General features: G+C 41.0%; 2 protein-coding genes across 2 annotated transcripts; one reads left to right on the top strand and one right to left on the bottom strand.

Moving 5' to 3' along the window:
• Positions 1 to 338: 338 nt before the first annotated feature.
• On the top strand, positions 339 to 11,201 carry cfap57 (cilia and flagella associated protein 57). The gene is made up of 22 exons (XM_026344548.1): positions 339 to 388; positions 544 to 704; positions 778 to 1,091; positions 1,175 to 1,434; positions 2,987 to 3,161; positions 3,250 to 3,402; positions 3,648 to 3,787; positions 4,002 to 4,167; positions 4,264 to 4,377; positions 4,463 to 4,675; positions 5,105 to 5,278; positions 5,378 to 5,539; positions 6,040 to 6,195; positions 6,453 to 6,546; positions 6,665 to 6,855; positions 6,963 to 7,136; positions 7,231 to 7,389; positions 9,228 to 9,371; positions 9,487 to 9,603; positions 10,245 to 10,379; positions 10,483 to 10,626; positions 10,756 to 11,201. Exons 2-22 carry the CDS (start codon positions 548 to 550, stop codon positions 10,918 to 10,920), a joined length of 3,507 nt encoding a protein of 1,168 aa, XP_026200333.1. The 5' UTR covers positions 339 to 388; positions 544 to 547; the 3' UTR covers positions 10,921 to 11,201.
• Positions 11,202 to 11,378: 177 nt separating this feature from the next.
• On the bottom strand, positions 11,379 to 21,042 carry nuf2 (UF2 component of NDC80 kinetochore complex). The gene is made up of 13 exons (XM_026344550.1): positions 20,839 to 21,042; positions 19,222 to 19,296; positions 18,958 to 19,034; positions 17,270 to 17,331; positions 17,066 to 17,163; positions 14,077 to 14,150; positions 13,057 to 13,150; positions 12,909 to 12,971; positions 12,679 to 12,816; positions 12,442 to 12,582; positions 12,135 to 12,310; positions 11,920 to 12,055; positions 11,379 to 11,840 (listed from the first exon to the last, which is right to left on the bottom strand). The coding sequence occupies exons 1-13, from the start codon at positions 20,959 to 20,961 to the stop codon at positions 11,733 to 11,735; spliced, it is 1,365 nt and encodes a 454-aa protein (XP_026200335.1). The 5' UTR covers positions 20,962 to 21,042; the 3' UTR covers positions 11,379 to 11,732.
• Positions 21,043 to 21,172: the final 130 nt, after the last annotated feature.

Raw genomic sequence — 21,172 nt, 5'->3', positions numbered from 1 at the left:
CAAAACATTACAAAATATTATTAGCAAAATGTTATTTATCAAGTGAAATAATCTCATTAAAACTTTGTCAGCTATATAACATATATTGCTGTATATCTTTTGCAGATGATTTTGTATTATGGCTGTAAAACAGGAAAATAGTGAATTCAAATGATGGTATGATAATAATCAAGGTGACAGTGTTTTCTGGTCCCACTTAAAAACCTGGACCATGAAACAGTTCATGTGTGTCGTTCATGATGGAGTCGCGTCGCTAGGCAACCCCCGGAATCCCGCGAGACGACGCCTGCCGTTAAGAAAGCAGCTCAAATCCCGCGGGATTTCCGTGGTTGCCTAGCGACGCGACTCTGACGATCGCAGCAGGTTCCATCTGTTCCAGTGTGTTCGAGTTAAGGTTTTATTATTATTTAGATATTACATATTTATTATCTTCCCATTCGAACATTTAAGAATAGCTAGCGTAATGTAACGTGGGTTAATGTGTTTAATTGTCGTGTGTGAAGCGCTTTGTATGTTTCAGTAATTAAAAACCTTTTCCCACAGTACAATGGCTACGGTAGCTGCGCAGGCGCATTTCTCCTTTGGTCTCCGGACAGGTGTGACGAACAACGTGTGTTTCTACGACGAGCACACGGTGGTTTTCCCCAGCGGGAACAACTGTGTGTGTTACAACAGCGTCCAAAGATGTCAGAGGTTCATTCCAGGTGCGACAGTATATATGGATAGATCCGAGTTCTGAGTCATTTCACTTGTTTCTCACCTGTTTTCTTTCTGCAGGCTCCGAGAAAAGCAGGGCCATGCGTGCTCTGGCCATCAGTGCCAACAGACGGTACCTGGCGGTGTCAGAGGGGGGTGGGAAGGCCACCATCACCGTGTTCGACCTGCAGCACGAGCAGGGCAGGAAGAGAAAGGTTCTGACCGCAGGAGACATGTCTGATCCAGAGTTTGTGTGCATGGCTTTCTCCCCTGATTCCAAGTACCTGATAGCCCAGACAGGGGGACCGGAGTGGACGCTGATTTTCTGGCTTTGGGAAAAGCAGAAAGTGGTGACATCGGTGAAGACCAGCAACTCCAATAATCCTGTTACCCAGGTGAGGCATTCAAGGTTCATCAGTGTGACCTGAAGGCACTTATGCTCTGGGCAGGTTATAATATTGTGTTGATGTCCCATCAGGTCAGCTTCAACCCTTATAACAATATGCAACTGTGTGTGAGTGGAAGGGGTGTGTTCAAGCTGTTCCGCTACTCAGAGGGAGCTCTGAAACAGAGCAGCTTCCCAAAGGTGGAGACCATCAACTTCCTGTGCCACACCTGGGCGACAGAGGAGCGAGTGATTGCTGGAACGGACACAGGCAGGCTGCTGGTGTTTGAGTCTGGAGACCTGCGAAGAGAGATCAGCCTGCATCCTAATGTTGTGCAGGAGCAGTCTGACAGGTCAGAAGTTGCCCCACACTGATACAGTGTCAACATTTGGGTGTCCAGAGATGATTTTCTCATAGCTCACATACAGCAAATGTGTAGCGTAGGCCAGGTAAGAGTTTAGGGTGGGTTGTGGTGAGATTATCGAGTGATGAAGGATACGTAAATAGTTTGACTGCACTGGGTTTATTCTCAGCTAAATGTACCAAACATCAAACTAAAAATGAATTGATTGTACTAATAAACAGAGGTGTCGACTCAGTCATGTTCCCAATGACTTCATTGACAAAATAAAAGACGTAACCTAAACACCACTGATTCATGACATAGACTTATCAAGTTCAAAGATGAAATTAAATATACAGTACTGTGCAAAAGCCTTAAGCACCATTCCATTTTTCTTTGGTTTAGCAGTGCTATTATAACTATAAACCTATTTAGATTGTAGTCACTTGATTAGAATATGTTCACAGTGATAAACATCACAAACATATCAGAATAACCATGTTTGTTTTAACATTATGTGGCTAAAGTGACAAATAATAAGTGGAAGCTCTGTAAAGGAATCTGGAAGGATCAAGGACAAAAACAGAAGGGGAAGATCTGATGAGAAGTTTCCCAGAGATCAGAAGTCCAGCAAGCACCTGGTTCACCACTGTATGTGTACTGTATGTGTACTGTATGTGCACATACAGTACACATACAGTACACATACTGTACTGTATGTAGGCGCCATTTGCTTTGTTCTTTTATGAACGATGACCAGTATTTATTTCTCTTTTTTAGAAACACAAAAAGTGGTTTCTTGGCTTTTGCCTTTTTTCCCCTAAGTTTGGGGACACTTGGAAATGCTTGTTTTATGACATCAAATTAATCATAAATACAGTTTGCAGTGAAAAGTCAGTGAAGATTCTCAGGCATCCGACATTTCACTGCACACTGTATTTCTGATCGGTTTGATGTTTTGAACTTGTATACATATATTTATCTTATCCAGTTGCCATGACTATGACATTTTTTTCACACACTCCCCTTCCATTGTTTCACCTGTTGAGCCTATTCAGGCCAGATGTGAAATGAAACCAACCTGAAGGTGGGTGAACTTGAATGAAATTGAAGTTGAATGCTATGAACCAGTAATTTTTTGACAGTGCACATGAAGGACTTACGCTGACATTAACCGCTCATGAGAGAGCATGAGGGACACCAGTGTTTGGCAGAGCTAACCAGCAGACAGAAAGTTGAAGTCTAAAAGTCTATATGTTTAAATGGAAAATGGTGAAGGGCTTGCCATGACATGTTTATACCTGGCATTATGTAAGTAATCTGGACTTCATGCTAAGACTTTTCCCACTTTATCTAACAAGTGTCTCCAAAACCTGATCTGAATCTTATTCCTCGTTGTTATCAACAAACTAAATAAGATATGTGAGCCACATAATTTTACCAAGTGACATGTTCTGGTGCCTTTTCAAAAATCAAAGTGAAGAAATAAATACGATGCCCTTCTGCTGTCACTTCAGGTTGGAGCTGTGATAAAATAATTAACTTCATTAAAACTGTACAGGCAGGTGGATCCGAAAAAGAATAAAGGCACTGATGTGGACGAAGCCTCCGCTGTTTCTCGCATCACAGCCATCCTGTCCTACTCCAAAGGTTTCATGTGCTCTATGGGTCCTGGCTCAGTGTGTCTTTTTGAAAAAACTGAGGAGGACAGTTACAGAAAGAGCAGGGAGATACAGGTGAGAGTTTATGTTTTAACAGGCGCCAGTGTCTCTGTAGGGCTGATTTATTTTTGTAAGTGATCATGAGTGGATGCTTTTCTGTCAGATTCCTCCAGACCCATACAGTAATGAGGTGACAGCAGCTGAATGCCAGGAGGTTGACACCATGTGCATCAGTCCCGCGGAGGAGACACTGGCGATCAGTACAGATCAAGGACAGCTGTACAGTGTCAGCCTGTCCTCTGTGGATGTGCACAAGGTAGTACAATCACCTCTACCTGCACCACAGCTGACTGTGTTCAAAGCAACTATAGCAGTGGATTAAAAAATACACAGCCCCCTCATTAATTCCAGCTCCACAGCTGTGATAGTGTGTGACCTAATCCTCTTCTTTACCACTTTCTTTCAATTGTCTGGCTTCACTGTTTTTCTTTCCCACATATGTTAGACATCAAACTAGCTTCCAGCAACTAGCAGGTCCTTAGAAGATGTTCCCTCTTTTAGGAAGAACAGCTACATTTTGAGTTCCTGTCCCAGTCCTTCCACTCCAAGTCCATCACAGGTTTGTCTATCTGCATTCGGAAACCCCTCGTCGCTACTTGCTCTCTGGACCACTCTGTTCGCGTCTGGAACTATGAGACAAAGTAAGCATAAGCATAAGCATAAGTAAGTATTAAGTGATGTATGTACTTGGATTATTTGTCTGAATCATACATATGTAAAGAAAGCGGCCTCCAGCTTTAGGCCCTGTTTTTAGTGGTGTTTACAGATGCATACAGAATCCATGTGACAGCAAATGTAGCCCATAAGCTTGCCATGCCAAAGACTTGATATATTGTTTTGTCATTGCTGAATAAGGGCACTGGAGCTGTACAAGCAGTTTCAGGAAGAGGCATACAGTGTGGCTCTGCATCCCACTGGCCTCTTCATCCTGGTGGGATTTTCAGACAAACTCCGGCTGATGAACCTGGTCATTGACGACATCCGCACTTTCAAGGAGTTCACTGTGCGCAGCTGTAGAGAGGTGTGTGCATGCTGATTCCAAGTTCACTCTTTAAATCCACAGTACATCATGCACTCTTGAGATCTCACTGTCTCTTTTCTTTCCTTCTTTCACTAGTGCACTTTCAGCCACGGTGGCCACATGTTTGCAGCCGTCAGTGGAAATGTGATTCACATCTATTCTTTTACCTCTTTCGAGAATGTGCTAAATCTGAAAGGCCACAGTGGAAAGGTGAGCCAGGCATGATATGTGTTCTACAGCACACCCAGCAAGTCAGTGTGATCATTAACTACACAGCTTCTTTTTATTGTTGCAGGTTCGTGGCATTGAGTGGAGCCTGGACGACAGCCGGCTGGTTTCATGTGGGATGGATGGGGCAGTGTATGAGTGGAACACAAAGACTGGCAAGCGTGAGTCAGAGAGTGTCCTCCAGTCCTGCAGCTACACAGGTGTCGCCTTCTCTTCAGACTGCAAGACCATCCTGGCTGTAGGAACAGACCTCACACTGAAAGAGATCCAAGATTGCCAGGTCAGTAGGAACAATACACTACTGGATCAAACTTCTACTGAATCATACAGTGCAATGAGCTTAATGTCCTGTTTGTGTCTTAGAAACAAGATCAGACCTTTTTCACACAAAATGCAGCACAGTATAGTTTCACCTCTTTAGCAGATCAGTTGTTTAAAATGTTCCCACAGGCAATAAAAGTATAACGTGTCAGAAGGTCATGGGTTGACTTTTACAGCAAGTACACACTATCACACTATCACATATATTTTGCTGCAGTGCTGCAATCAACACAGGAAGGAACATGAAATTTAAGACATTACTTTATTGAAATGAAATTGTATATCCAGGAAACCTGCATAAATCTGTTTGCCTTTCCCCTGAACTAAAAATTAATGTGCAGGGTTATATTGTCTGTTCTGGCTTGTATCTTGGTCATTGTTTCCACAGATACTGAGGGAGGTTCCTGCTGATGATGTAGCTAACACCGCCATTGCAGTTTCTCATTCTAGTAGAGCCATTTTCACCGGCACCTCTAGTGGAACCATCAGGGCCATTAAATACCCATTACCTGTCCAGAAGGAGTGGCTCATGTACCAGGCTCACTGTGGACCTGTCACTAGGGTGGGTCACTGAATGTGATTTGATTTTTAATACTAATTTGAGAGTCAGAAATGATCTGTTATGGTAAAATGTCTACTGACTAGTCTTGCATTTCCTCAGATGGTTATCACATTTGATGACCAGTTCCTGCTGACAGTGTCCGAGGACAGCTGTCTGCTGATGTGGAGGATCATTGATAAGGAGGGAAGAGGACTGAAGAGCAACAGACAGATTGTCCACACAGAGGAGATCCTTGTCACTAAATCAGACCTGGAGGAAAAGGTTCGTATGTGTCTGCATTAGATAATCTTATTGTACAGTATGTAGTAACATTCTCTAGTTGGACTAGACAGGACAGCATATTCAGTAATGTTATAAAGGTTACACCTGGTGGATCCTAGTGTGACTGCATGTATCTACAGCTAGTACCTGAAATAATTCAATTCAATTTTATTTATATAAAGTGCCAAATCACAACAGGAGTCCGCTCAAGGCACTTTACAGTGTAAGGCTTAAGACCGTACAAATGTTAACTGGACACAGAATTATATAGAAAACCCCACAATTCCACTTAAGCAGCACTAGGCAACAGTAGAAAGGAAAAACATATTTTAATGGAAAAAACCTCCAGGATAACCATGTTCAGGGTGGGTAAAGACCCCAGCTCTCTTGCAAAGCCTAAGGCCATGCTGGATTTGGTGTGATGTATGTTCAGAAATATCATGGTTAGCAAAGTTCAACATAAGCATCCAGTTCTGTATTCTTGTGTGTCTGTGTTAAAGAATCAGAACATGCTGGAGCTGAAGATGCATCTGGAGGAGCTACAGATGGAGAATGAGTACCAGCTCCGCCTGAAGGACATGAACCACAATGAAAAGATGAAGGAGATTTCGGACAAGTTTAGCCAGCAAATCGAATCTCTGAAAAATGCACAACAGGTGTGTCAGGCCCCCTAAGAGCTGTTATCGAAACAGAACTCAATGTAGAATTAGTTTTAGATGTCTACCAGAACCCAGTAGTAACTAATCACTACTGACGCAGTGTCATTCTCTTAGCAGTTGATGTGTTAAAAAAAATACAAAAAAAAATCCATATGCTATATTTGTACTTTATACCTCTGTCACCACGTATATGTTGTTTTTTTTCTTTTATTTGAAACCTACTGTCTGATCGTAACATGGAGTGTAATCTACAGGTCATGAAGGCAGAGATGGAAAAGCAGGAGCATGAGCACAAGGGGAGTTTTGCAGACTTGTCTCTGAAACACACAAAAGAGCTGAAGGATTTGGGTAAGAAGATAATACACAATCAAGTTTTCTATTAAAAAACACAATCTAGAATAAACTGTCAACATTTTTTGGAGTAATCTTGCTGGATCTCCTGCCTGTCTCTCTACGGTATATCTAGAGTTGTCCTACAGTCAGAAGCTGATTGTGGAGCATAAGAGGTACCAGGATTTTCAGCAGAAGTATCAAGGGATGCAGGAGAACTATGAGAATCAGCTGAAGTCTGCAGAGCAGAGCAGAATCCAATCACTGGAGGAGCAGAAGCAGCTCTACGAGGCCAAGCTGCAGGAGAAGACTCAGCTACTGGCTCAGGTCACTCAACAGGAGGATGAGGAGGGAGACCTTGGGTGGTCATTTGGTGGTGAAGGAGCAAGGAGGAGAAGTTTGATTGATTTTATCCTGCTTTCATTTTTATACAGTGTCAAGAGGATGCACAGCAGCAGATCCGTGAGTTTAAAGAGATCATAAAGCAGGTAGAGGAGGATGAAGAGAGGAAGATCCATGACATCCAGATCCAGTATGAGAAGAAACTACACACAGAAAAAGAGGCCAACACGAATCTCAAGGGAGAAACTGGGATGGTGACACAGAAGGTGGGAAATGTCTCTTTAGTTAAGACGGTTTTGCTTTCAGCTGTTCTAAGTTCTAACGTTGTGCTCCTCTTTCCGCGCCTTTCTCCTCGTTCAGTTCTACAGTCTGCAGAGGCAGATTGATGACAAATGCACAGACATAAATAAGCTGAAGCATGAGAGGCAGAGGCTGCTGGGGCTGATTCGGTCCCTGGAGAGTGACATTGAGGACCTGAAGAGGCAGATTGCCGGACATGAAAAGACCAACCAGGACAAGGTGACTGAGATGAGAGCTTTACTAGTTTTCATTACACTGGCAGTCAGGTTGTTTGGTTCTAAATAGCTGGGCATTTACTGTTTGAATATACTGTACTGTGAAAGGTTTATTTGTCACATAGACAGCTATACACAGTATCATATGCAGTGAAAAGCTTATACGACTGCCTGACTAAAAGTACAAGTACCTTACAAAAAATAATCCAATTCAAATAGAAATAAAAATATAAAATGAGAAAAAAGAAGAATATAAAGAACGTTAAGGTGAAAATGTTCAACATTTACGAGGTTGCTGTGGAATAGAATTAAAAATAGTTCTACAGGATAAGCTAAGGTAAATTACAGCTGAGTGAAGTTAGTGGAAAATGAGCAATGTGCAAACAGAAAAATGTGCAAGGTACCAGGAAGGGTGCAACAAGTAGCATGTGCAACTTCATGACAACTTCATCCTGACTGATGTGTGAGGAATGTAGGGAGAGTCGGAAAGCAAAGAAGGCAGCTCAAATTGTTTAGTTTAGTTTGTTGTGGTGTTCTGGTGGAGGGCCTGAATTGCCTGTGGAAAGAAGCTTCTCCTCAGTTTCTTGGTCTTGGTCTTCAGTGAGCGGAAGCGCTTTCCCAAGCAACCTAGTCTCTCAAGCATCTGAGGTGGTTTTCACTATGGTGTTGATGTGACAGGACCATGACAGGTCCTGCATGGTGTAAGTACAGAGGTACCGGAAGCTGTCCACTCTCTCTACTGGGTTCTTGTTGATGATGAGGGTCTGATAGATCTTCTCCTGCTTTGTACTGAAGCCCACTGTCAACTCCTTTGTCTTGCTGGTGCTCAGGAGTACATTGTTATCAGTGATCATGTCTACACATCTTTACTGTTTGTGGTCTTCTAGTTAGGAAGTTGGAAATCCACTGTCAATGAGATGGGTTGAGTTCCAGGTGCTCCAGCTTAGTGGTGAGGGTGGTGGGAATTATAGTATTAAACGCTGAACTGTAGTCAGCAAACCAAATTTTAACATAATTCGACTTCCCAGTGTCCAAGTGAGTGAGTGTATGAAGGAGGTGAAAGTTGGCATTGTCATCATCATGGTCGGTTGGTTTAAACAATAAGCAAACTAAGGGTTCCAGTTTGTCAGATAGTAAGGAGATCATGAAGTATCTGACCTCTCTCAAGGCACTTAATCACTGATGGGGTCAGGACTACAGGGTGATAGTCACTAAGAGAAGCAAATTATATATGATACAATGCCAACTAGGCCTGTGGGGGAAATATTCACCTCCTTACTACTGCACATCTAAAAACTGCCAAACTGCACTGATCTGTCTGGAAAGGGTTACAAAGCTGTTTCTAATGCTCTCACACAGAGACACAATCTACAAATGGCTTGTCCTTTTGGCTTTTTGTAGATCGTGGAATGATATAGAACCATCCCAGAAGTCTCAACTTTCAAAATAAGTCCAAGAGCACAACAGCTCATCCAGGAAATCACATAAGATCCAGGACAAACATCTGAGGACCTAAAGATGACTGTGCTATTACATTTACATTTAGCAGACGCTTTTATCCAAAGCGACTTACTTGCCTAAGGACCCCTAGTGGAGGTAGAAATGTTGTTGTTGTGTTTTGGTCGTGGATATGCTCGCTTAATAAGACATGCTTTAGAGTAAAGGTTGCCTGTTTTTCCCATTCTATAAAGTCGGAGGCCTCACTTAGTGGCAGGTTTTTAAGAAAAGGTCAAAATCAGATCGTAATCCCAGACTGTCTGTCACTGTCCCACTATGTGCATGAGGAGCATTACCAGTGCACGCTTCCTTTAAAATCCCTCCATGCTTTTCATGCTCATGCAGGACAGGACCATTGCTAGCTTGAAGAAGAAGAACCAGGAGCTGGAGAAGCTGAGGTTTGTTCTTGACTTCCAGAAAAGTGAGTTGGAGAAGCAGATGGAGCCTCAACGAGATAACATCACTGAGAAGGAGGAGAGGATCCATCTGGTGAGTAGGAGCCAAAGCCAGGAGCACTATTTCAAGTTTCAGTAAAGTAAACATCGCTCATATGACAGAGTGTCTGCAGAGTTGATAGTGATGTGGTGTTTGTGCTCTCTGACAGCTGGAGGAGGAACTGGTGCAAATCGACAAGAGCAACACTCAGCTGAAGCTCAGTGTCACTGAACTGAAGCTCAAACTGAGGAGCAGAGATAAAGAGATGCAAAAGGAGATGCAGAAAGTCAGCACTTACCTAACACTTCGACTTAGCTGTAACCTTTGCATTTTAATACATTTTGAAGAGGCAGGAATTGATTTCATATTGTCAAATGTTGACTAAGGCACAAACACTATACACTAGATCTAACTTATAATAACAATCTAACTGCTCAGACTGGTCTGAGTGTGGAATTAACATTTTTACACTTGAACACTGAAGATAACACACAGTGTCGTTATAATTCATATGGATGGTAATTACACTACAACTCAAAGGTTTAGGGTTGCTAAGAAATAAACAGAGATAAAATGAGTTTGAATAAGAAATGTATGGCACAACACTTGGTGTGATAGCAAGCTTCAAGCTACAGTAGCTATTAACAACATCTGCACTGTATTTTTAATCAGTTTCATCTTAGAAAATCAGCTTTTTGCTCTTTTGAAGTGACCCCAAACTTTGGAAAGATAGTGCTGACATCCAAAACATACGAGATTCCTCAATTTCTTTGCCTTTATGTTAAATAGGTTCACGTTAGACTGTGTACACTTAGCCCATTGAATCCTTATTTTAGCTTTAATTTAGAACATATTCATGTGTGAATAGGAGCTGTTGATTTTACGTGATTGATAATTTGAAAAAACAAATAAAACTTTTGCGGCCAGGTGAAAGACTTGGAGACACATCTTCAGCGGTTCAAATCAGATCTTCACAACTGTGTCGGCTTCATCCAGGACCCAAGAAGACTGAAGGAGAGCATGCAGATGATCTATGCCCGCTATGTCAAGCAGACTGACGGGGTGAGTGGGTCGTACGGCAGGTCCCTTTTCAATTCTAGTCTTACACATACTGTAAGAAATGCAGAGACTACGTACCCCATCTTCATGTGTGTGTTGTTGCAAGGTGGAGAAGAGCAGTGTTGATGAAGATATCCAGAAGGCGTTCTATCGACAACGTGATCACCTGGAGAGGACAGTTAATACTCTCAAGTTGAGGCTGGCTAAATCTGCCGAGGAACATGAGAAAGTCTATGTCAGGATCATGAAGGTAAAGCTTTCACAGCACTGATGATCCCTATGGCAACTTGTTAAGGATTCCAGTTTTTGTTTTAACATTTCAGAGACTCTTAGATGCAACACAACACGAGTAGACTAAAGCATTTTGTGGTGTCTGCAGGAGAATGTGACTCTGATCACTGAAATCAATGAACTGCGGAAGGAGCTGCGTTTGGCCAGGACTCATCTTAAGGATTACAAAGCTCAGCTGGCCGCGTTCAAGAAGTCACGTCCCACCTCAGAGGAAGTACCTAAAAAGGAGCCTAAACAGGAAGATGTCAATTAACTGTCTCGAACACATTCTCCATCTACAACAAACATTAGCTCTGTGCAGAAACACTGCCGACTTCTTTGAGCCAGACAAGTCCCCACTTCAGCTCATTTTCAGAAAACACACTCGTTCTGTGTGGGTGGAGGGGTGCCAACATCTTTTCCTGGGAAGTCTGTGGATTCTCATTCTGCACATGCTCCAACAGCATGGCACATTATGCATCAGGACTGTTTTAATAGTAGCAAGAATCAGCAAACATTCCAGGTGCAAATGTGATGTGAAGTGTGTGATCAAAGTCTAAATTAGCTTCTATTTACAAATACAATGAAGTTGTTCAGTGTAAAAGCTGAAAATCTTTTCTTTTGCTTTTGTCTGATAAATAAAAGTTAAAGCAAATGAACAAATCAGACTTGAGTTTTTATTGCATTTTAGAAAAAGTTCCATTTCTGTTAATAAGTTTGTAAAAACCTTGTCCAGGTTCCAGTCCTCACTAAACTTCCCAAAACTCAACTGTTTCAAACACATCGAGACCTTTTAACAAGTCTCATCATATCATCATCACCACCTACAACACATCAGCTACTTGGCACACAATCTGTTTGTGAATACATTACCTTACCGTAAGCCCGTCCATCACATTTGTTTCACACTGTTGGATGAAGATGGTGCATTTTTCTTTTTAGCATTCTAACAAACTAAATGCCTCATTTAAAGAACAAGATTGCAGCACTTCCATTCATAACAATACAACTTTATTTAAATATTTGAAAAGGTTAAAGGGAAAAGGTTCAAACAAACATAACAGGTGACAAAATGAACAGATCTATTTAAAAGTTTGCAGACATCTTGATGACGTCCTGTTTCAGTTCCACCACGTGCATCTCGATTCTCCTGTGCAAGTCGTCCATTGAAGCAGACAGTGTGTCAAACAGGGCCTGGACACAGTGGAGGGACACATGTTAAGTCTCAAATGGTGTTGAGCAGCGACACAAACATGTTGGAAGGTGGATGTACCTGAGCTTTCTCCGTCTCCTTGCTGCAGACGTCTCTCAGACTCTGGATCTTGGCCTTCAGCTGCTGCGTCTCTCTGGAGATCTCCTGGATTTTGTCGGCCATCTCCTCACGTTTCTGATGGATTTGGTTGCACTGCCTGGACAACAGGAATATAAGGAATTGAAAACTCTAATAAACTACAATGTAATCTCTATTCCAGTGGTGGAATTATATACCCCAGAACGTCTTGGACATGCTGCTCCTTCATCTCTTTTTTCATCTGTCTGCGGATGTTCTGTTTAGACTCTTTGTCCAGCTTCATGCCCTGAGCTCGCTTTAGCTGGCCTTCCTCGTTACACAGGTTCTTCAGCTCCTTCTGCTTCTTCTCGTATTGAATCATCAGCTCCTGGTGCTGCACGTGGAGTTTGGATAAAGGTGAGTTTAAGAACTGCAGCGGTGCAGTAGGAGTAAGAATCAGGCTCTAATGCTGATCTTTATGATCAGGGAACGTCTCTTGATGCAAACACAGGACAGTGCTCATACCTCCTCCTGCCTCTGCTTGGTGTTGTTCATGCTGCTCTCCAGGTCCTGCAGCAGGTTGAGCATCTGCTGGATCTCAGCTTCGGTGTGAGTCACACTCTGCACCATGTTCTGCAGCTCCACCACACGCTCGTCCGTTTCTTTCTGAACTCAAAAACGCGTTTGTCAGTCTACCTCTATGCAACATGAAAACATTTAGAGCTGCTGATCTCCCAGGTTTTTTTTTTTTTCTCTACTCACAATTGAGTTCTTGATGTTCTTGACGTTCTCCCTCATCTTCTCCATCTGGCTCTTCAGCTCCTCTGGAGACTCCACAATCTGAGACTTGAGTTTGCCGATTTCTTCTTTCAGGCTGCTGACGTCCACTTTTATCTGGGCCTGTCACACACACACACACACACACACACACACACATTACTGAAAGGTCTTGAGGACGTCTGGGACAGTGATGTTACGCTGCAGTCACGTACCAGTTTCTGAGTCTTGTCTGCTATTTTGGTCTTCCACTCTGCGATGCTTTCATTGATCGTATTCTGAAATGAGAGCAGTTGATTTCATGTTGACTGACAGCTCACATTACAGCAGCATTTATTATCACATTGTTTCCTTGTCACCTACCACTTCTTGGTATTCGTGCATGGTGGTGGTCTGCAGTTCGGAGAGAGCAGCTGCCAGCTCGTCGGCCTCGGCCTGCTGCTCTGGTGGAATGGTCCTGAACAAGGGCGAGACACATGTCTGCACATGTCACTGTGTACTTGTACATGTACAAGTATAAGTACACCTTTGGTCTTTCAGGTCACTGAAGAGGAAGAGCACTTCACTTATGATCACATCACCTATCATTTAAATGGGTTAGGGTTAGGTTTCTTCAGGTATGACAGTTCCACTTTACCAGCAGCTGCTTTTCATGTTTTCACATCGTTGTTGGCTTTTTGAACAGTTGTTTAAACAAAATGAAAACTTTGGACCTGTCACCTGCAACTTTTTGTTACAGACATTGTTCACTATCTTCACACACATTTAATGTAAACTAACCAATAAACAATACTAAGAGCTGTTTTCAATAGTAGTTAATCAGAAAACGATTTCAATTCATCTGCAGAACGTTAAGTTTCTAAGTACATACAAAATAGTAAAATGTGTCCACTGAAAGTTCCCAAGTCAAAGTGGTGTCTTCAGCTTTGCTTAGTGTAGTGGTAAGATCACCACCATGTGGGAGATTGGGGTTCAAATCCCAGCTGTAGCCTACCTCCAGTAGGGTCCTTAGGCAAGACCTCCTTACGCTTACCCTTGTAAGTCGCTTTGGTAAAAACATCTACTAAATGGCTAAATGTAAATGTAATGAACCAAATGAGTTTGGTTCATACTTCGGTTCTGTCTTCGGTCTCAGTTTAAAGCCTTTACGCTCCTAATTATTAAATTCAACATCATGCTGTGTTGTGTAGCATTTAGGGACAGTACAGAGCATAGGTTATCTCTATTTTGATCCCACAAAAAAAAAGAGGTATAAATCAAAACTGTAGCTCAAAAATCAAGATATATATTGAAGTGCAGATTTAGTCTTTACCCATACTATGACATGTTACCCCATAAATAGTAGCAAACAAATGTGACAATTCCTGGTAAATCTTAACTTACGTCAGGATCTCAATCTTCTTCTCTGCTTCCACATTGGCTCTGGTGTAGGCTTGCAGCCTGTCCATGTCTGCCCTCTGACAACACAGAAATAAACTGTGAAGACATCTAAGTAATGTGTGACAGTCACCATCACAACTGCACTGTGTGTGTGTGTCTATATTATATGAATATAAATCTATATAAATATAAATCTATATAAATATATATATATATATATATATATATATATATCTATATATAGATATATATAAATCTTTTTATAAATCATACATTATATAATATCTAATATATAAATCTATATATATATATATATATAAATCTCTATATATATATAAATCTATATATATAAATATATATATATATATATATATGTATGTATATGTATACACATATACGTGTGTGTGTGTCTCATATATATACATATATACTGTATATACACACACATATACCACACAATTATACTAATATCATATTAATACAACATACTATATTATATATATGTCTACACACACATACATACATACAACAGATTTCCCTGCTGTTGTAGTCCTAACCATATCTACATTCAGACAGTTCAGCAGGAACTTTCTAATGAATTAAACAGGATGAGTATGTAGCTTTAAATGAAGCAACTCCTCCTGGATTCAGCTACATTCACCAGCCTCGTCTGAACTGGTAGAGGAGAGAGGTGTCGCCCGTTATTTATAATGATAAACTGACTATCGTACAAAAACATGTACACAAATTTAAAGCTTTTGAATGTCTTTATAGTAACATAACAAGTATAGATACAAATATAAAGTCTGCTCAGCCGATCCCGCTAATTATCATTTACAGACCCCCAGGGCCCTACTCTGAATTTCTTTGTGAATTTGCAGATTTCCTTTCTAACCTGGTTGTTTCTGTAGACAAAGCGTTAATTGCTGGAGATTTTAATATTCACTTTGAGAATCCAGAAGACCCTCTGAGAACAGCATTTATGTCCATATTGGACTCGCTAGGAGTAGATCAGTGTGTAGTAGGACTTACTTACACTCCCACTGTCTGAAGTTATCTCAGACCACTATCTTGTTTCAACTACAGTGTGTCATATTAATAATGTATACTCAGCGCCGCGCTATTGCATTAAACGTCCATTTACATCAACTACAGCGCAGAGCTTTATCAGTAATCTCCCAGAGTTATCAACTTTGATTGGATCACCGTCTGACACCACAGAACTAGACCAGGCGACTGAATATCTCGAGTCGTCACGATAAGACAGAAGGCCTAGTTATAGGATCACATGCAGCTAGAAGCAAGATATTAGATCACACCGTAACTCTAGATGGCCTTTCCGTTACATCTAGTGCAACAGTAAAAGACCTTGGTGAGATTCTAGATTCCAGTCTTTCATTTGAAGCTCATGTAGATAATATCACCAGGACAGCTTTCTTTCACCTCAGAAATATTGCCAAGATAAGGAATATTTTGTCAAACGACGCAGAAAAATTAGTCCATGCTTTCATCACCTCTAGCTGTTCAACCAGGTGCATAAACAAGCTTCAGTTAGTTCAGAATGCAGCAGCGAAAGTCCTCACTAGAACCAGAAGATACGATCACATCTCGCCTATCTTATCTACACTTCATTGGCTCCCCGTGAAATTTCACATTGATTTTAAAATACTACTTCTGACATTTAAAGCATTCAAAGGTCTTGTGCCGCAGTATCTAAGTCAACTGCTAGTGTCTTATGAGCCACCACGCCTACTTCGATCAAACTTCCAAACAGCGTTCAGGACTCAGACACAGTCTCAGTGTTGAATTCTAGGCTAAAAACCTATCTATTTAGAAGCAGATTTGCATATACATAGAGCATTATGGTGAACTGGTATGTTTAGATGCTGTCTTCCCCACTCTCACTGATCACTCAGGTTTGTTGATGGTGAAGTGTTTCGGTTGCTCTACATCCCAGGGAGCCCTCATGTCTGTGTTTCCTTCTGGCCCACCCTTTTAGTTAAGTCATATTTAGTCCTGCCGGACTCTCTGCTGCACTATTCTAAATATACATTTACCTCATACATTATCTGAATGTGATGAAAACTAACTGTTATCTCTCCTCCTCTCTCTATTTCCCTCTTCCTGTCTCTCTGTCGAGTTACACACGTTGTTCCATCCTTTTCCCTCTGGACCTTTCTGACTCGTCCTGGTGCCTCACTTCTGGTCAGAGATCTCGTCGCTTGGATGTCCTGTGTGGTCTCTGTGGGATGCGTGTGGTGACTGGGGTTGGTTCCACGCTACCATGAAGACCGTCCTGGCCTTGACGGACGTCGGCAGCTGAGGTCTCGACTCAACGCTCGATAGTCCAGGTCTGGAATTTTCAGTCTACCAGAGCCTCCAATAACTAACTGGACTCCACAATAACTTAAAGGCATTAATTGTTATACTGGACTGCCTGCTGCCTACACATCATGTAATCACCCATATGAGGATGGGTTCCCTGTTGAGTCTGGTTCCTCTTAAGGTTTCTTCCTGTTGCCTTCTCAGGGAGTTTTTCTTGCCACCGTCGCCCTCGGCTTGCTCATCAGGGACAATCTGATTATTATGATTCATACACATTTCACTGTTCGTGTAAACTTCCATAGTTTCTTTGGTTGTGTTAAGCTGCTTTGTTAAAATGTCAATTGTAAAAAGGCGCTATACAAATAAATTGAATTGAATTAATGAATGCAATTCATCATATATTGTTTTGTAGACCTTCTGTTACATCCCGGCATGTCTCCTCCAGCTGTCCTCCATCAGTTGAACTGTGAAACTATAAAAGTGTGTTTTGCATCACCCATGTGTGCAAATGTATGTGTGGGCTTTTAATGAACAAGACAGGAATTCAATAATTGGGGGGAAAAAAGGTTAACACCATTAACACCGCTAGAGGTCTAAAACTCTCCAGCACTATTAGTCAGGGGATAGCTATTACCCTGTTATCTATGTTTTAACTGGTGCTACGTACAAATCTGGCCTGCTTCTCCAAGATCATGGTCATCCTCTGCTTCCTGAAGTGGAGGAAGTTCATGATTGCGCTCAGAACGGTCAGAGTTTTCTGTTTTTCTGAAAAGGAATAGCAGGATCTCTGTGCATTAACCAGCAAAAGAAATATCTAAGCACAAATAATTTAACTATCTTTGGAAAGATGAAATAAGTAAGAAATACTTACTTGGAGCAAGAAGGTCATTCAGTGAGAAATCATAGACCAGGCACATGGGAAGGAACTGCCGCCTAAAAAGATAAAGGACAATGATGTTAAATAACCTAAACTGTAAATAGACTAACATAAAATTGATTAACAATGTTTAATGCAATCCAACTGCACAGCTGTAGCTTCATGACAGTTAAAACAAAGATCAGTCTGTCAGTTTGTACAAGCAGAAGAGAGGTACCAGCAATAAATAAATTCACCGAATGTCTTGTAACACCCTGGACGCTCCAGTGTACCTGACCTCTGTTATGTGGGTAGAGGAAGATGTCTGGACATATGCATAAAGTCAACTTCAGAAACCTTCATATGTTTCATTCTGTGACAGCAGGTACAGTGGCACTTTGTGAACCCTTTGGGATTACGTGGAGTTTTGCATGAATTGGTCATAAAATGTGCTCCGATCTTCATCTAACTCACAACAATAAAAAAACAAAGTCTGCTGAAAATAATAGTACACAAACATTATATGTTGTCATGTTTTTATTGAACATAACATGTAAACATTCACAGTGCAGGGTGGAAAAAGTATGTGACCCTTTGGACTTAATAACTGGTTGACAGCAAAAACCTCAACCAAACGCTTCCTGTAGTTACAGATCAGACCTGCACAACCATCTGGAGTAGTTTTGGACCACTCCTCTTCACAAAACTGTTTCAGTGTAGCAATATTATTGGGATGTCTGGTGTGAATGGCTCTCTTAAGGTCATGCCACAGCATTTCAATCAGGTTGAGGTCAGGACTCTGACTGGGCCACTGCACAAGGTGTATTTTGTTCTGTTGAAGCTATTCGTTTGTTGAATTACTTGTATGCTTTGGCTCTTTGTCCTGCTCCATCCTGTGGAGCTTCTGCTGGTGCTTCAGTTGGTGGACAGAGAGTCTTACGTTTTCCTGGAAAATGTCTTGATAAACTCTGGAATTAATTTTTCCATCAATGACAACAATCCGTCCAGACCCTGAGGCAGCAAAGCAGCCCCAAACCATGATGCTCCCTCTGCCATGTTTTACAATGGGGATGAGGTTTTGATGTTGCTGTGCGGTGCATTTTTTTTCTCCACACATAGTGTTGTGTGTTTTTTCCAAACAACTCAATTTTGGTGTCAGAATATTTTGCCAGTAGTGCTGTGGAACATCTTTTGCAAACTTTAAACATGCTGCAATATTTTTTTTGGACAGCAATGGCTTCCTCTGTGGTGTCCTCCCATGTACTCCATTCTTCTTTGATGTCTTCCTTATTGTAGATGTGTCAACAAAAATGTTAGCATGTGCCAGAGATTTCTGTAAGTCTTTAGCTGACACTCTAGGATTCTTCTTTACCTCATTAAGCATTCTGCGCTGTGCTCCTGCAGTCTGACTTGAGACTGGACTCAAGTTTGGCTCACTCCTGGCTCCAATTACCTCTTGGGGTTATACACATACTTTTTCCACCCTGCACTGTGAATGTTTACATGTTATGTTCAATAAAAACATATGTTTGTGTACTATTATTTTAAGCAGACTGTGTTTTTCTATTGTTGTGACTTAGATGAAGATCAGAGCACATTTTATGACAAGTTAATGCAGGAAACCATGAAATTCCAAAAGGTTCACTAAGTTTTTCTTTCCACTGTACCAACACTGTTCCTGTATATCCAGCAAGAAAACTCACATGCGCATGTAGACACTCATGATTGCAGTCGCCCCCTCGTGATATACTGGATACTGAATGTTCTCCAGAAGTGGAACCTGTTGAGGAAAAATACAACATCATATTAATCTCTACCTGTGATATTTACCACAACGTTATAACCTACATACAGGTTAGGTGTTGAAAGTGACATAACAACCCACTGTTTGGTGTAAAGTTGGGTCTATCCTCAGTGCAATGTGTTTGGACGCCATTTGATAAGTTGGTCAACAGTTATGAACTTACCATTGAGTGACACTCAGGTCTGAAGCGATAAAGAAGATGCAGCACTCTCATGTACAACGTTTGAACTGCTTCAGGCTGTAGGAGAGAACAACGTGTAAATGGACTGTATCTTATATAAGCAGAGGAGACTGGAGCTGACTGCAAGTGAACCATTTCTCTGACATGCTTTTTCTCTCAGAATCAGAAAATTATTAAAGCATAGATTTAGATTTCTTTTCACACACCCAAATGTACACTGCAGAACTTACTATTCATAACCATTCCTCTGGTTTATATGGGCTGTGTCACGATCCTTTTGTAACAAAGCAGTCATTTGCTATGTTGATTAATCTGTCCATTGTTTCCTTTGTTAATTGGTTAATCTATAAAATGTCAGTAAAAGTATCACTTATAGTTCCACCATTCAAAGTAGCTGCAATAATGAGCCAATCCACATTCAAAAAGTTTACTGGTTATAAAGCACTGGTTGGTTTACTTCAGATTCAGGTTCAGAATTTATTGTAAACTTTTTAAAATTGTATTAATTTTTATTTATTTATTTTTGTCAGATTTTATTGTACATTTAATTAATTTGTTTGTTGTCAGTGTGGCTGGGAAATTACACTGGCCACTGTATACTATTATCTTACTGATGAAGTAATAAACCAAGGCAATTTTGGGGCCAGTTCTTTATGCACTTATCCAAAACCCAAAGACATTTGTTTTACTGTCAGCAAAGTCTCAAACTGGACAAAAATCAACCTTTCTTTCTGCAGTGATTGTGGTTTACTGATTTATATTTTCAAGTATTTAAAAATGATATAATTATGGTGTTTGTCCTTCATAATTCCTTAATTTCAAATACTTCGTTGTGTCAAGTTTTACATTTGACATACTATATGTATTTAAATGAAATGATAAAAAATAATGCACGTCCCGATTTGATGGCACTTTACCAGCTGTAGCCTGCCAGGATTGTATAACATCAACACAAGCTAAATGGGTGATTATTATTATCTAATCCTATATTGAAATATGACCGAACTAATTTCAGAATAGAACAGAATTGTACAAACATGTAAACAGACTTGAAAATATGGAAACACATCCTTCATCCAATGCTAATCATTATGTTACAAGTCTTACGAGTTAGATTCGAAATATTTTTCTATGGATTTTGGCAAAGATGACGCCTCTGTGTTATTTATGGTTATTGTTAATTTTGGTTTCTAGCACCACAGTAAGGTTGATCTACTAAGATCTATTAGCATCTACTAAGATCTATTAGGATCTACTAAGATCTATTAGGATCTACTGAGATCTATTAGGATCTACTAAGATCTATTAGGATCTACTAAGATATACTAAGATCTATTAGGATCTACTAAGATCTACTAAGATCTATTAGGATCTACTAAGATCTATTAGGATCTACTAAGATATACTAAGATCTATTAGGATCTACTGAGATCTATTAGGATCTACTAAGATATACTAAGATATACTAGGATCTACTAAGATCTACTAGGATCTACTAGGATCTACTGATTCCTCCTGTACCCACACTGGTTCTAGCTCCATCTGTTTTGATGCTGTGTACTTAACGTCGCCGATTTCGGCAGCACCAACTTTCGTTACCTTAGGAGACGGAGTCAGGTCGCTCTTGGTGAAGTGTTTGGCTTCTTGGCCGGTCAGAACTTCTGTTCGGTAGAAGTTCACTATCGCATCCGCATTATAAACGGGAAAAGTGTTTTCAGTCATTGTAGCAACGCTGAAAACGAACGAAACTCTGGAAACTGGATTTATCTCTGTTCCAGCCGCCGAACAAAATTGGCGCCTTAAAACAAGTTCCGTATCAAAACACAGACACAGCGTGTGATTGGCCAGTTCGTCCTTCTTCTTTTGTGAGTCGTGGTGAAACGACGGTGCTCACCAGCGCCCCCCGCCGCTGTAACTGCGCACGCACATTCAC

This window comes from Anabas testudineus, chromosome 5 (assembly GCF_900324465.2).
Source record: "Anabas testudineus chromosome 5, fAnaTes1.2, whole genome shotgun sequence".
Taxonomy (NCBI): domain Eukaryota; kingdom Metazoa; phylum Chordata; class Actinopteri; order Anabantiformes; family Anabantidae; genus Anabas; species Anabas testudineus.
Note: the sequence above shows the minus strand (reverse complement) of the source record. Positions and strands in the feature narration are given on the sequence as shown.